Below are 12,387 nucleotides of genomic sequence, written 5' to 3' on the forward strand. Positions count from 1 at the left end.
AGGCCTATTCACCATTACATACAGTCAGGTCCATAAATATTGGGACATTGACAGAATTTTCAGATTTTGGCCTGTATTCACCGCCACAATGGTTTTGAAATGAAACAAACAAGATGTGCTTTAACTGCAGACTTTCAGATTTAATTTGAGGGTAATTACATCCAAATCGGGTGAACGGTGTAGGAATTACAACAGTTTCAATATATGCCTCCCACTTTTTAAGGGGCCAAAAGTAATGGGACTATCAACTCCATAGCTATTTCATGGACAGATGTGGGCTATTCCCTTGTTATTTCATTATCAATTAAGCAGGTAAAAGGTCTGGAGTTGATTCTAGGTGTGACATTTGCATTTGGAATCAGTTGCTGTCAACTCTCAATATGAGATCCAAAGAGCTGTCACTATCAGTGAAGCAAGCCATCATTAGGCAGAAAAATGAAAACAACCCCATCAGAGAGATTGCAAAAACATTAGGTGTGGCCAAATCAACTGTTTGGAACATTCTTAAAAAGAAAGAATGCACCAGAGAGCTCAGCAACACCAAAAGACCCGGAAGACCATGGAAAACAACTGTGGTGGATGTCAAAATAATTATTTCCCTGGTGAAGAAAAACCCCTTCACAACAGTTGGCCAAATCAAGAACACTCCAGGAGGTAGATGTATATGTGTCAAAGTCAACAATCAAGAGAAGACTTCACAAGAGTGAATATAGAGGGTTCACCACAAGATGCAAACCATTGGTGAGCCACAAAAACAGGAAGACCAGATTAGAGTTTGCCAAACAACATCTAAAAAAGCCATTACAGTTCTGGAACAACATCCTATTGACAGATGAGACAAAGATCAACTTGTACCAGAGTGATGAGAAGAGAAGGAAAGGAACTGCTCATGATCCAAAACATACCACCTCATCAGTGAAGCATGGTGGTGGTAGTGTCATGGCATGGGCATGTATGGCTGCCAATGGAACTGGTTCCCTTGTATTTATTGATGATGTGACTGCTGACAAAAGCAGCAGAATGAATTCTGAAGTGTTTCGGGCAATATTATATGCTCATATTCAGTCAAATGCTTCAGAACTCATTGGACAGCGCTTCACAGTGCAGATGGACAATGATCCGAAGCATACTGCAAAAGCAACCAAATAGCTTTTTAAGGCTTAAAAGTGGAATGTTATGCAATGGCCAAGTCAATCTCCTGACCTGAATCTGATTGAGCATGCATTTCACTTGATGAAGACAAAACTGAAGGGAAAATGCCCCAAGAACAAGCAGGAACTGAAGACATTTGCAGTAGAGGCCTGGCAGAGCATTACCAGGGATGAAACCCAGCGTCTGGTGATGTCTATGCGTTCCAGACTTCAGGCTGTAATTGCCTGCAAAGGATTTGCAACAAAGTATTAAAAAGTGAGTTAGATTTAGGATTGTTTAGTTTGTCCCATTACTTTTGGCCCCTTAAAAAGTGGGAGGCACATATAGAAACCGTTGTAATTCCTACACCGTTCACCTGATTTGGATGTAATTACCCTCAAATTAAATCTGAAAGTCTGCAGTTAAATCACATCTTGTTTGTTTCATTTCAAAGCCATTGTGGTGGTGAATAGAGGACAAAATATGAAAATTCTGTCAATGTCCCAATATTTACGGACCTGACTGTAATTATCACTAGTGATAATTATGTTTTAAACTCGCTGCACATTTAAAAAAATCTTTTGTAGGCATTCATCATGCCTTAATAACAAAAGTATCACTTCCGAGGAGCAGCTCTTTTTGTGGAGTCAGCTTTTGGGAAAAGTGATACTTTTCCCCCTTACCGCTGAGGTATCCATAAGGATTTCCGCAATGCGTGTCTCCCCCCTCCCCCGCTGCAAGTGTCCGTCCTGGCCCCACTCCCCCACCCCCCTAGGCCACCTGTGTCTAACCCCTCCCGAGGCCACAGTTGTCTGTCCCACCCCCCCACTGCTGCTGGTCTGTGTAATGCCCCTCCCCTTTTACACTGGTGTCTGTCCCAGCCCCCCTTCCCTCCAATGGCCACTGGTGTCCGACCCCCACTTACCCGGCCAGGCCACTAGTGTCCATCACGCACCCCCCCGCGCTGCAGCTGGTCTATGTTACCTCCCGCCCACCACTGCAACCGGTGTCCGTCCCTCCCCCCCGGGGCCGCTGCTGGTCTGGTAACCCCCACGGCGCCCCTGCAGCACAAGCTCCAGCCAGCACCCATGCAGAAAAGCCCAGGAGGGAGCCAGTGACAGCCAGAGATGATAGAGGTAAGTAAACAAAGATGGAGGGATCTGAAAAGATCCCTCTGCTGTATAAGCAGCGTCTGAATGGTATTGGGTGCTGTACTCCATGTGGAAATTTTGGGGGGAGAATTGTAACCAGGAGATAACTGTGATATCTCAGGCATTACAGGAATGATGAATGTCCCTTAATTTTTACAAAAGTAGGGGAAAATATTAATTTTCACACACTTCTGTAGAAATTAAGGGATGATGAATATACCCCTAATAGTGGGACAAATATACTGAGCAGTTGATAAATATTTATAATGAATATCATTAAAAGGTAAATTGCAGTTAAACCCAAGACTTATCATTTTTCTGCTCTGAATTCACAGGAACCATTATGTTCATATAATTCATATAATTAACTTGATGACAACTGGATACAGATATAGTATCATTTAAGATTTTTTTGTATTTCAGTAACATTGATGTTCCAACCTTATAATATTACAAAACAATGCATCACATCACAGATGGTATTAACACATAACTGTTACAAGTGGCAGCCGCTACTCTCTGGCAGTTTATCTTCTCATGATGCTGTTGTTCTGGTTCCCTCAGTTGCTAGGTGATCTGCAAGCCTCAGGAGATCACATGGTATCCATAGCACAGCATGATTGGTTTGTCTTCCTATTTGAACACGCTGACCTGTTGCCACCTCGCCGACTATAGCGTTCCTGTAGGTTCTCTCGGCTCAGCCACAATGTCAGCATTCTGTATCACATCATGGAAGGGTTTTCCAGTGGTATTATCTTGCTATCAGCTCTCCAGCCTCTCCTACGGCTCCCTGACCGCGCCAGCAGCTTCTGTGCTGCCACCGGCTCTCCAGCCTCTCTCCTATGGCTCCCTAGCCGCACCAGCAGCGTCCGTGCTGCCACCAGCTCTCCAGCCTCTCTCCTACGGCTCGCTAACCGCACCAGCAGCGTCCGTGCTGCCAACTCTCCAGCCTCTCCTACGACTCCCTAGATGCACCAGCAGCGTCCGTGCTGCCACCAGCTCTCCAGCCACTCCTACGACTCCCTAGCCGCACCAGCAGCGTCCGTGCTGCCACCGGCTCTCCAGACTCTCCAACGGCTTCTTAGCCGCATCAGCAGTGTCCATGCTGACACCGGCTCTCCTAAGGCTCTCTAGCCGCATCCGTGCTGCCACCGGCTCTCAAAGCCGTACCATTGTATACTAACTAGTACATAAGTTTGTGTACCAACTTTCATGAACGCAGCACACTATCAGTACACAAACTTGGACACCTACTTGTGTACCAACTCTTAAGGACACAGTACTCAAACTTGTGTACAGGCTCTCACAGCCACAACGTTGTGTACTTTCTTCAACTACCGGCTCCAAGCCGCACCATCAGCTCTCAAAGCCACATCGATTATCACTCACTTCTGTAACCATCTTCAAGCCGCACCATCGGATCTCAAAGCCACATCAATCATTACTCGCTTCTGCATCTGGCTCCAAGCCGCACTATCGGCTCTCAAAGCCGCACCGATTACTACTCGCTTCTGCATCCGGCTCCAAGCCGCACCATCGGCTCTGAAGGCCTCATCAATTATATACTTTCTTCTGCTACCTGCTCCAAGCCACACCATTAGCTTCAAAGCCACACCATCGGTTCACTAAGTCATATCATCAACTCCCAAGTCTACCTGAACCTGTTTCTGTTCCTGTCAATCCTGTCACCACTGAATCCCATTGTACCTTCGTGTGAACCTCTACTACCCCCAGTGATAAGTCTAGGCGGCTGCCTAAGTACAGGCAAATGTCACCTAGTTCTAAGGGAACAGGCGGTTGTTATTGGCGGAAGACCTCGCTAGCCTGGGTTCTAAGGGGCTCACACGAAGCAGGCTTTGTGTATCATAACAATAACAATGCCTGTTCCACAGCTATGTATAGGTACAATGGATGTTGTATATGTTTGCGAGTGTGGTGTGCATGTAATCCAGACCAGATTAGGAAGAAAATGTATAGGATGGATCTGAAATGCCATTACTATTGCCAAATGCACAGTACAGCCTCCATAACCAACACACACTGCATTATGCAAAAAAACAGCACAAGTCTCTATATTTCAAAATATGCATATAACCACCACAGTGAGCAGTATTATAAATCCATTCCTTATAATAAACATGTTTGTCCAAATGGCATCTACTACAGCTAATTTATCCTATTGTAGACATTCATTTATGTCACGTATAAATCAACATAAATGCCATATCCAATCCCAACAATTAAGCTATTCCAGAGCTAAGCAATGGATATGGGAACATTAATATTCTTCATCAGTGTGCAAGTTAAGGAGAGCTGACTGCCCTATGTTGGCTAACAATAGTACATACAATTCTGTTTTAAAAGTTATCAAAATTGACGAACCTTTACATTTATTATTTTTGAATGAATAATAATTATTATTCAAAATAGTTACTGTCTTGTCCAAACAAAATGCATACAGATGATGTTTCAGTACACTTCAGAAACTTCTGCAGTTTTTATATGCTTGTTTTAAAATGAATACATCATTATTCTATCAGAGCTACACTTTGTGTGATTTTTACAATATCAGATTCACAGTCCTAGTACAAGGACTCACTTTTTCCAGTTCTACTATATGTTAAAGCCTATTAAAATTTTTGGAGCCAAAAATTGTAGTACAAATGTTATATTAATTCCATTTGGGTCTAATTCCTAAATGTTTGACAAACAGATAATATCATAATGAATATGTCTGTGTGACCCTCCGGTTTTCAGCAGAACATCTGCTCCACTTCAGCTTGGTTCCTTCTATTGTCTGTAAGAAGTTTCAGATTGGCCAAGCTGTTTCACTGTTGCATTAGTACTTCCCAGTACCAGTATCCACAATACATTAGCATTCGTTATCCACACTCTATCAAGTGCAGAATAGAGGCGTAAACCTGGAAGCTCTGTGTAATCTGTAAGCATTAGATGACACCTTTCTCGAGCAGAACATCTGATTTCCCAGGAGTTCATTTCAGACGTGAAAGGATAAGTAGTCTTCTCAGAGAATGGCTTGGCCCTCGATCCTGGAATGAACAGTGGGGTAATGTTAGGATATGTACAAGTTGCACAAAAACAAAGTAGGGAAATGTAAATACAGCATTATATTGTAAAATTATTTTTATTTTTTTAGTATTGGAGATGCCTGCTATTCTGCAATGTTAAACAACATTCAACATTCAAAGGAAATTAGATTATTAAGTCCAAATGTTCTGGCACAACAACTCATAGGTTATGCCAAGATGACTTTAGAGAAAGGCTTTGCAAACCCCATCAATAGAAACACACTTAATGCAATCTAGTGTGTTTACAATTTATGAATGGAGGAAAAAATTTATAAAAACTCTATGAGAGAATTAAAAAAGCGCCACAAACATTTCAAGCAAACAAAGAACACAATTTATAATTTTATGTGCAATAAGCACAAAAAGGCATTTAACCACTTCTGCTAATTGATGTGCGATAGTAAATCATAATGATTACTGAATTGCCATAGGGTGTTAATGTGAAAATTGACCCTATTTACTAAGTACCATATTTTCATATAAGGCTTAGTAGCTACCTTACTGGACATAAACCACAAATGGAAGAGCCCCCCCCACCGGCTAAACAAGAGAATGTGGAGAACAGACTGTAAAACAATAACTTTTAAACAAATCAGACTAGGAGTACACTTTGTATATAAAATATAAAACAGAACAGTCAAATGTTCCTTTACATACACTGTCAATAGAACTCATTAAAATTTTATGAGCATTTATAGGACATATTAAGTTTAGGTAAAATACAAACTTAAAGTAATAAAAATAAGTACAACTAAAATACAACTTTTAATTGAAAAATTTTCAGAAGAGGCCAGCAGTATCACAATGATTGAAACCACTGTTTGCCCAGTAGCAGCAATCTGACATGCCGATCTACAGCTGACTGCCAAGATAAAGCTTGTAATAAAATACTTTATTTTGACAGAAAGCAACTTTTTTTTTTTCTGAGAAGTATTGAATTGGCTTCTGTAAATGAAGCATGGGCATCATCTGAATGAACTCAGACACCCGCCGAGCACCTGGAATTTTTTTTTTTAGTAAATTTCATTAAGCTTGTTTTTCCCCTCACCCCCCAAGTATGAAGCTGCAAATTTAATTACCCTGGAACGGCTTTTCTGATTTTATGCCAATCATTTCTGTCTGTTATATGACTAATCTACAGCATCTCTTCTACTATTTCAAAGGAAGGTAAAGGAATTTGGTATTACTGTGTGACAAAGAAGAGATACATTATATGTCATCCAAACTGAAATGATCCAGTAGTATACCAACTGGGAAAATGTGCAAAACATCTGGGATGTCCTCCAATGAAATTATATTTTCCTCCAAACAAGGTAGAATGTAAAGTAAACCAAAACACAAATATATAATAAATATTGATTTACCTTTGTACAGTTTTTCCATAACTTAATGGTAAAGATAAGCCGACAACAGGTCCTACTGTACTTAGCCATGAAGTGATGTAATTCCCTTCTCTGAAAATAAAAGGCCAACAATTTAATTTTGCAACTTTCACCATCCTTACAAAAGTCAATCAACTGCTTTGTTAATGCTGTGTTCAGATAACACTGCACAACAATTAAAATGTTTCTGATGTGAAAATAGTTACTTCAAATTGATTTCAGCATGCAAAGAATGAATATGACATTTAAAACTCTCAGCTCAGAGTTCCGAGATATAGCCCATTTATGATGATGTAGGGGTATTCCTAGTGAAGTGGGCAGAATGGAGAGAATCTTACCACCAATCTGCGTTCTGCGCAGAGGGGGCGGGGCCTAATGACCCAATTAAATGAATTAGTTATTTGTCCCCTCCCCTATTCAAATATATGCGATTCATGGGATTACCCACACAAGATAATTGTGGTGCACTGAGTGACAAGCATAGTGAGCGATTCCACCAAGACATTTCAGCAATGGAACAAAGATAGCAGGGCAGGTGAATCACTACTGTTGGACAGTGACAAGAGATGCCCCAGAAGAGGAGTACAAGCGACAAGCAAAGAGAAAGCACCCCCATGAATAGGCCACTACATTAGATAGTACTTTCCTATGCTGTATGTTTGTTTCGTTTTGTGTTCTTATTTGTGATTGTTTGAATTAAAACAACTGTTATTTATTTTCTATCAAGAAAATATCAGATTATTTAAAAATAGCTTTACACTAGGACTATATTACTAATGTACATACAGTATAGTGCAAGTAGTGTAGCTCAAAAATAGAGCTAGTAAAAACATTCTGAAATCATTTTAGTTTTTCTTGACCTCAAATTAGTAATGTATGACTATTTTTACAAAGGAAACAAATTAAAAGTATTAATTTGTTGTACAATGATCAATGTCTCTATTTGAAAATGAAGACTTAAAAAGTGATAAAATTAAATTTAAATGAATAACGTTTCAGGCCCCAAAATGTCTGCCTCCATGTGTGTGGGATTGAGTGGAAGTAGAAAAGTAGAGAAAGGAAAATCTTGAAGTTACCACAAATAAGAGATTGGTAGTCATGATCCCCATCAAGGAAAGATGTCACAAATCCATTTAGGTCAACAATAATGATGCAGTAACAAGAAAGTCTTAGGAGAAGTAGTACAATAGAAACTGAAGTCAACCATGTTTTGTTGTACACAGAAGCTAGGCAAAGGGCAATAGCATTAAAGATACAGCTGATCACAATGGATAACTTCCAGTTTTAGCAGAGACAGGTTTATTGGAAAACCTAGCCCATTTAGTTTGTACAGTTCCACAAGAAATGCTTTTTATATACTATAATAAAGTGTTATCTAGCCCAGCTCTCACCTGCTCGTGGCCCCTTGAATGGATGCCATGAATTCATTGGTTCGACATGGATGAAGTACAAAAAATGGCTGTCCAAGAATTGGATGTTCCTAAAAAGAAAATATTCATTACCATTCTTGAGAAACCCTGTAACATTTCTTGATTAACATAGATATATTCAGCAGGCCACAAATCCCAACACCTACTCCTGCATGAATTTCAGCAGATGAAACAGTGAATGGCACAGGCCAACCATCTAAAGAGAATAAATTTTATAGTAAAGTGGTTCGATGAGATTCACCTATAAGGGGTGAATGGCCTATGTAGATAAGCAGCTTAACACTGGACTGAATGGGAGGATACTGTTCCACTTTTACAAAAGGGGTTCAGCTGTCAAAAGTACTTCATGCAGGAGTGCCTAATCCCTTCAGAACGCATTGGTTTCCTAGTTGGAAAACCACTGTGCCCTAGAATTCCTGCATGCCATCAGTCTTGCTGATATATGGGGTTTACAGGCCTAATGAAAACTTCGCTGTGGTTTGTTTTGTGTCTACAACTACAAGAAAATAAGTCTTTCTGTAGGAACAAAAAGTATCCTGACAGCAAAATAAGCATTTTGGAAGGCATGTGATGAGTGCATGGAGAAAATGGCTAATGAGAGAATGTACAATAACAAATACACATGAGGAAAGGGGCCTCTTCTAAGGAGCTCAAACTTGAAATTGGTGTGTACCCAAGTACATTTTTTTCATTGTTCTCTGTTCTTTTTAGAACATAATGGGGGTTTCATTTAACATCATACAGTATGTGACTAGTTATTTATTTTATTCAGATTTTGCAGTGAGAGAGGACTAGAAATATTTCTTGGCCGTATTCATGTTCTCACATTTAATGCAAGGTTGCAGATATCCCCTAATGTATGCTTCTTTATTAGAGGGTTGGCCTAGGCTTGGAAGTGTTTATCAGCTAACCAGCACTGCTTTTAACTTAAAAGTTCTAGATAACAGTCACAGTTCGTTCTGTACTTAAAAGCAGCAATCCCACATTGCCTTTTTGGTTTCCTTAGATAGCCAGTTAAGCATCTGTCATTTTTTAAGCACTCCTATAAATCATTATACCCTTTTCAAAATCTTTCTGTATGGCTACAAGCTACAGAGAGCATGCCATGTGAAGGCAGAAGGATTATACAGTGCACATAGCAGACTGAGCAGAGTGGCATTCCAAAGCACCTCTGCTTGCTATATCATGTGCTATGTGACTGTGGCTCCCATAGTAGCTACATGAGACTGTGCAAAGTGGGCTAAATTATAAATCATTAATAGCAGCCTGATAGATATTGCTGTATAATACAGTCAATGTGCTTGCTGAATAAGAGAAGCTGGAAATGTATAAATAATCTATTGAAGCCCCCAGTAGCTCTAGCACAGCAATACAAATAAATATAAAATGCTCTGAATGAGCTAATGAGCTCCTGATGAAGCTGGGCTACAATTGCTCAGGGAAACGTGTTGAGACCCATTACAGATTACACTCTTTTCCGGACTCCAGTGACACTTTGGACATTTATTGGACTCTTTATCTCTCAATATTGGAACTGTATGCAGCCTTTTGGAGGATACCTTATACACTTGTGCTTCAACACCATCTTCTGATGGGCTGGACGCCAGAGGATTTCCCCAGGAACTACATATCCAGGATTGGTAAAGTTCTGCTGCTTAAATAACAACATAACTAAAAATGAGAGTCAGTCCTAATTATCCATGATTACAATAACTTTTCACTAGGAGCGGATCAAAGTGGATTTCATTACCAATTTTTTAAATTATTCTTCACATCTTGCCCTGTTTATCACTCAGAGCACTCTTTTAGCTCATTCAGAGCATTTTATATTTATTTGTATTGATGTTTTAAACATTTAGATTTCTATTTACTGTCCATCAGTGTTTTATATATCCTAAGTGTGTATTCTGATTAACTAACAGTGAAGGTGTTTTACTTATTTTCAATTACCATTGTACTTTAGTGGGCTTGACAACCCTACACACCTGCAGCTTCAGGTCAGCACGTTAGAATAGTTTGCTATTTAGTGCTCTAGCACAGCAATTCTAAAGAAAAAGATTTAAAAAAAAAAAAAAAAACTGGGATCCTAGATTCAGACTGTAAAGAATACAGGGAAGTACATGGATCAAAGTCATCCTTAAAAGGATTTTTGCTTTTTCTGTAATTTGGAAAACATCAACTACAGTAAAACATACTATATCACATTTCAAAGTCACCCCTCCTCAATAAATGGTTTAACAGTGCTCCTCCCAGTGATAACATAATTCCTTTCCATTTCTTTGTATATGACATTCCCATCAAATAGCAGCAATTATTAACTTTGTTTCTGGTTTTCGAAACTTGTGTATGATAATGCAAAGTGGTCAATTTAGAGCGTTACACAAGACATCTGGAATTGCATAGCTTTGCGTGCACAGCAAGGGCCATAGAACTTAACGGGAATATTCCCATAGGTCCAATGGCTCAGGGGGCTGTTTGTTGTAGCCCACAGATCGGGACCGTTTCTGGCTTATTAGTGGCCAGAACCAACATAGTTCTGCTACCCGGTGGCTGGCCTTTCCCTCCCCAGAAACCAGCCACAACAGTCCTGTACACAAAGCAGCTCAGATCAGCCCAGGGTGATCCCCCCCCCCCCTTTCTGCCGCAGATCACTCCCTCTGGGTCCCAAATGGCACAATGCGACATCTTCTGATGCTACTACCCACTTGTCCTCCTCCTACAGCTCATCAGCATTCATAAGGTTAGCAGGCTAAAGGTTTAAACATAAGCAGCTAAACTCTAGCTTTGAAACACTGTTTGGGCACCTTTTTTTAATTTTTTTAAACTATAAAACAAAATAATTTTTACCACAGCTAATTTAACAAACACTACAATAGATGTGTGCACCTGGCCGACACATGATACGATGAACGACATATCGTGCGGTTGTTTGACACCTCAAGATCTGGTGAAAGACTGCATGATATGTCGTTCACCAGCCATATCCACAAACATGGGGTCGTTCATCAAACTGATAGATTGAGCAGCATGTAGGCTAAATCTGTCAATACATCGAATAACCCAGCAGGAGCACAGATGGTCGCTCATAGTGGGTACACACTGGCCGACGTGGACGACATGTTGGCCCCGATCCTCAGAACCGGGCGACATATCGTCTTGTGTGTACCCAGTTTTAGACTCAAGTAAATTATGCAGGTAGAAAAAAAAATGTGTGTATAAAATGTTACCATGGAAATGTGTAACTTTGTCACTCCTCAAAAATTCCACTAAAAGATGGCATTTAGATACATCATTTAATGTCAATAACTATTACGGGAATTCATGATACCTTGAAATAGCAATATAATTCAAAACAACAAATACAGATAGGTAAAACATCACAACCAAAACAAAAAATAAGTAAATAACCTCAAATAATGGCTCATGCAGTGGCTCAGATACATTAGATGACTGGAGGTATTAGTAATTAGTTAGCAGTAAGCAGGATAACAGTTCGGCAGTGTTTGAAAAGGCAACGTTCAATTAGAGATTTGATTGCCCTGAGAATATATCCACTAGTTTAAAAGCTTGCAAAAGTACCAAATGTAATAAAGAACCTTTGTACATGCCACGATGGATGCATTCCAGATAATTGGATTTTTGCCCTTCTGCTCCATGGGAGGTTTCTGTCCTCCCTGATCTCGCTCGTTCTAGCATCCAAACGCACTGCAATGGAAGTGTGCTGACACGTGTGTGGTATTGTGCTGTGGGATAAACCAAAGATGTACTAATCAAAGGGGCAAGGTCCTGCTCACCCCTAGCTTCACTCCAGCTGGAGTGCAAGTTCCGGCATCAGCCGTGATGCGGTGGAGATGCACGGACACTTGTGTGGTGCTAGGTCAATGGTAGTCTACACTGGATAGGATGCAAAGTGCAGCTTACTCTGGGATCCTGCCACTATAGCCTGTAATAAGAAATGTCAGATGAAATGGGTTGCCCTATCACTCCAAGGCCACGATAATGCTTTTTGTTCACCAACTGTAAACTGTTTCAAGACATGTAGGAATGACTATACGTTCCAGGTATATATTGAGAATCCTCTAAGGAAGTAGTTCCAAAAAGCTAAGCAGTAAACTGCAATTCCTGGCGCTGTTAGGAAATGTAATATTAGCACTCAAGACCTACTGCAAGTAATGGACGTCGGGTTAAGACCACAGAGATATAT

The 12,387-nt window shown here is 40.3% G+C and overlaps 1 protein-coding gene across 4 annotated transcripts in view; it reads right to left on the reverse strand.

Moving 5' to 3' along the window:
- Positions 1-2,145: 2,145 nt before the first annotated feature.
- The window catches only part of ATG10 (autophagy related 10), a 110,931-nt gene continuing 100,689 nt past the window's right edge, over positions 2,146-12,387 (reverse strand). For all 4 annotated transcript variants that reach the window (XM_088457908.1, XM_088457911.1, XM_088457912.1 and 1 more), the window contains 3 exons: positions 8,145-8,233; positions 6,736-6,825; positions 2,146-5,332 (listed from right to left, as the gene is read on the reverse strand). In XM_088457908.1, the coding sequence (XP_088314034.1) occupies positions 5,308-5,332; positions 6,736-6,825; positions 8,145-8,233 (204 nt within the window). In that variant the 3' untranslated portion in view covers positions 2,146-5,307. The remainder of the gene's footprint in view (positions 5,333-6,735; positions 6,826-8,144; positions 8,234-12,387) is intronic.

The sequence above is a fragment of the Taudactylus pleione genome, unplaced genomic scaffold (genome assembly GCF_031769625.1).
Source record: "Taudactylus pleione unplaced genomic scaffold, aTauple2 ptg000792l, whole genome shotgun sequence".
In the NCBI taxonomy this organism is placed as follows: Eukaryota; Metazoa; Chordata; class Amphibia; order Anura; family Myobatrachidae; genus Taudactylus; species Taudactylus pleione.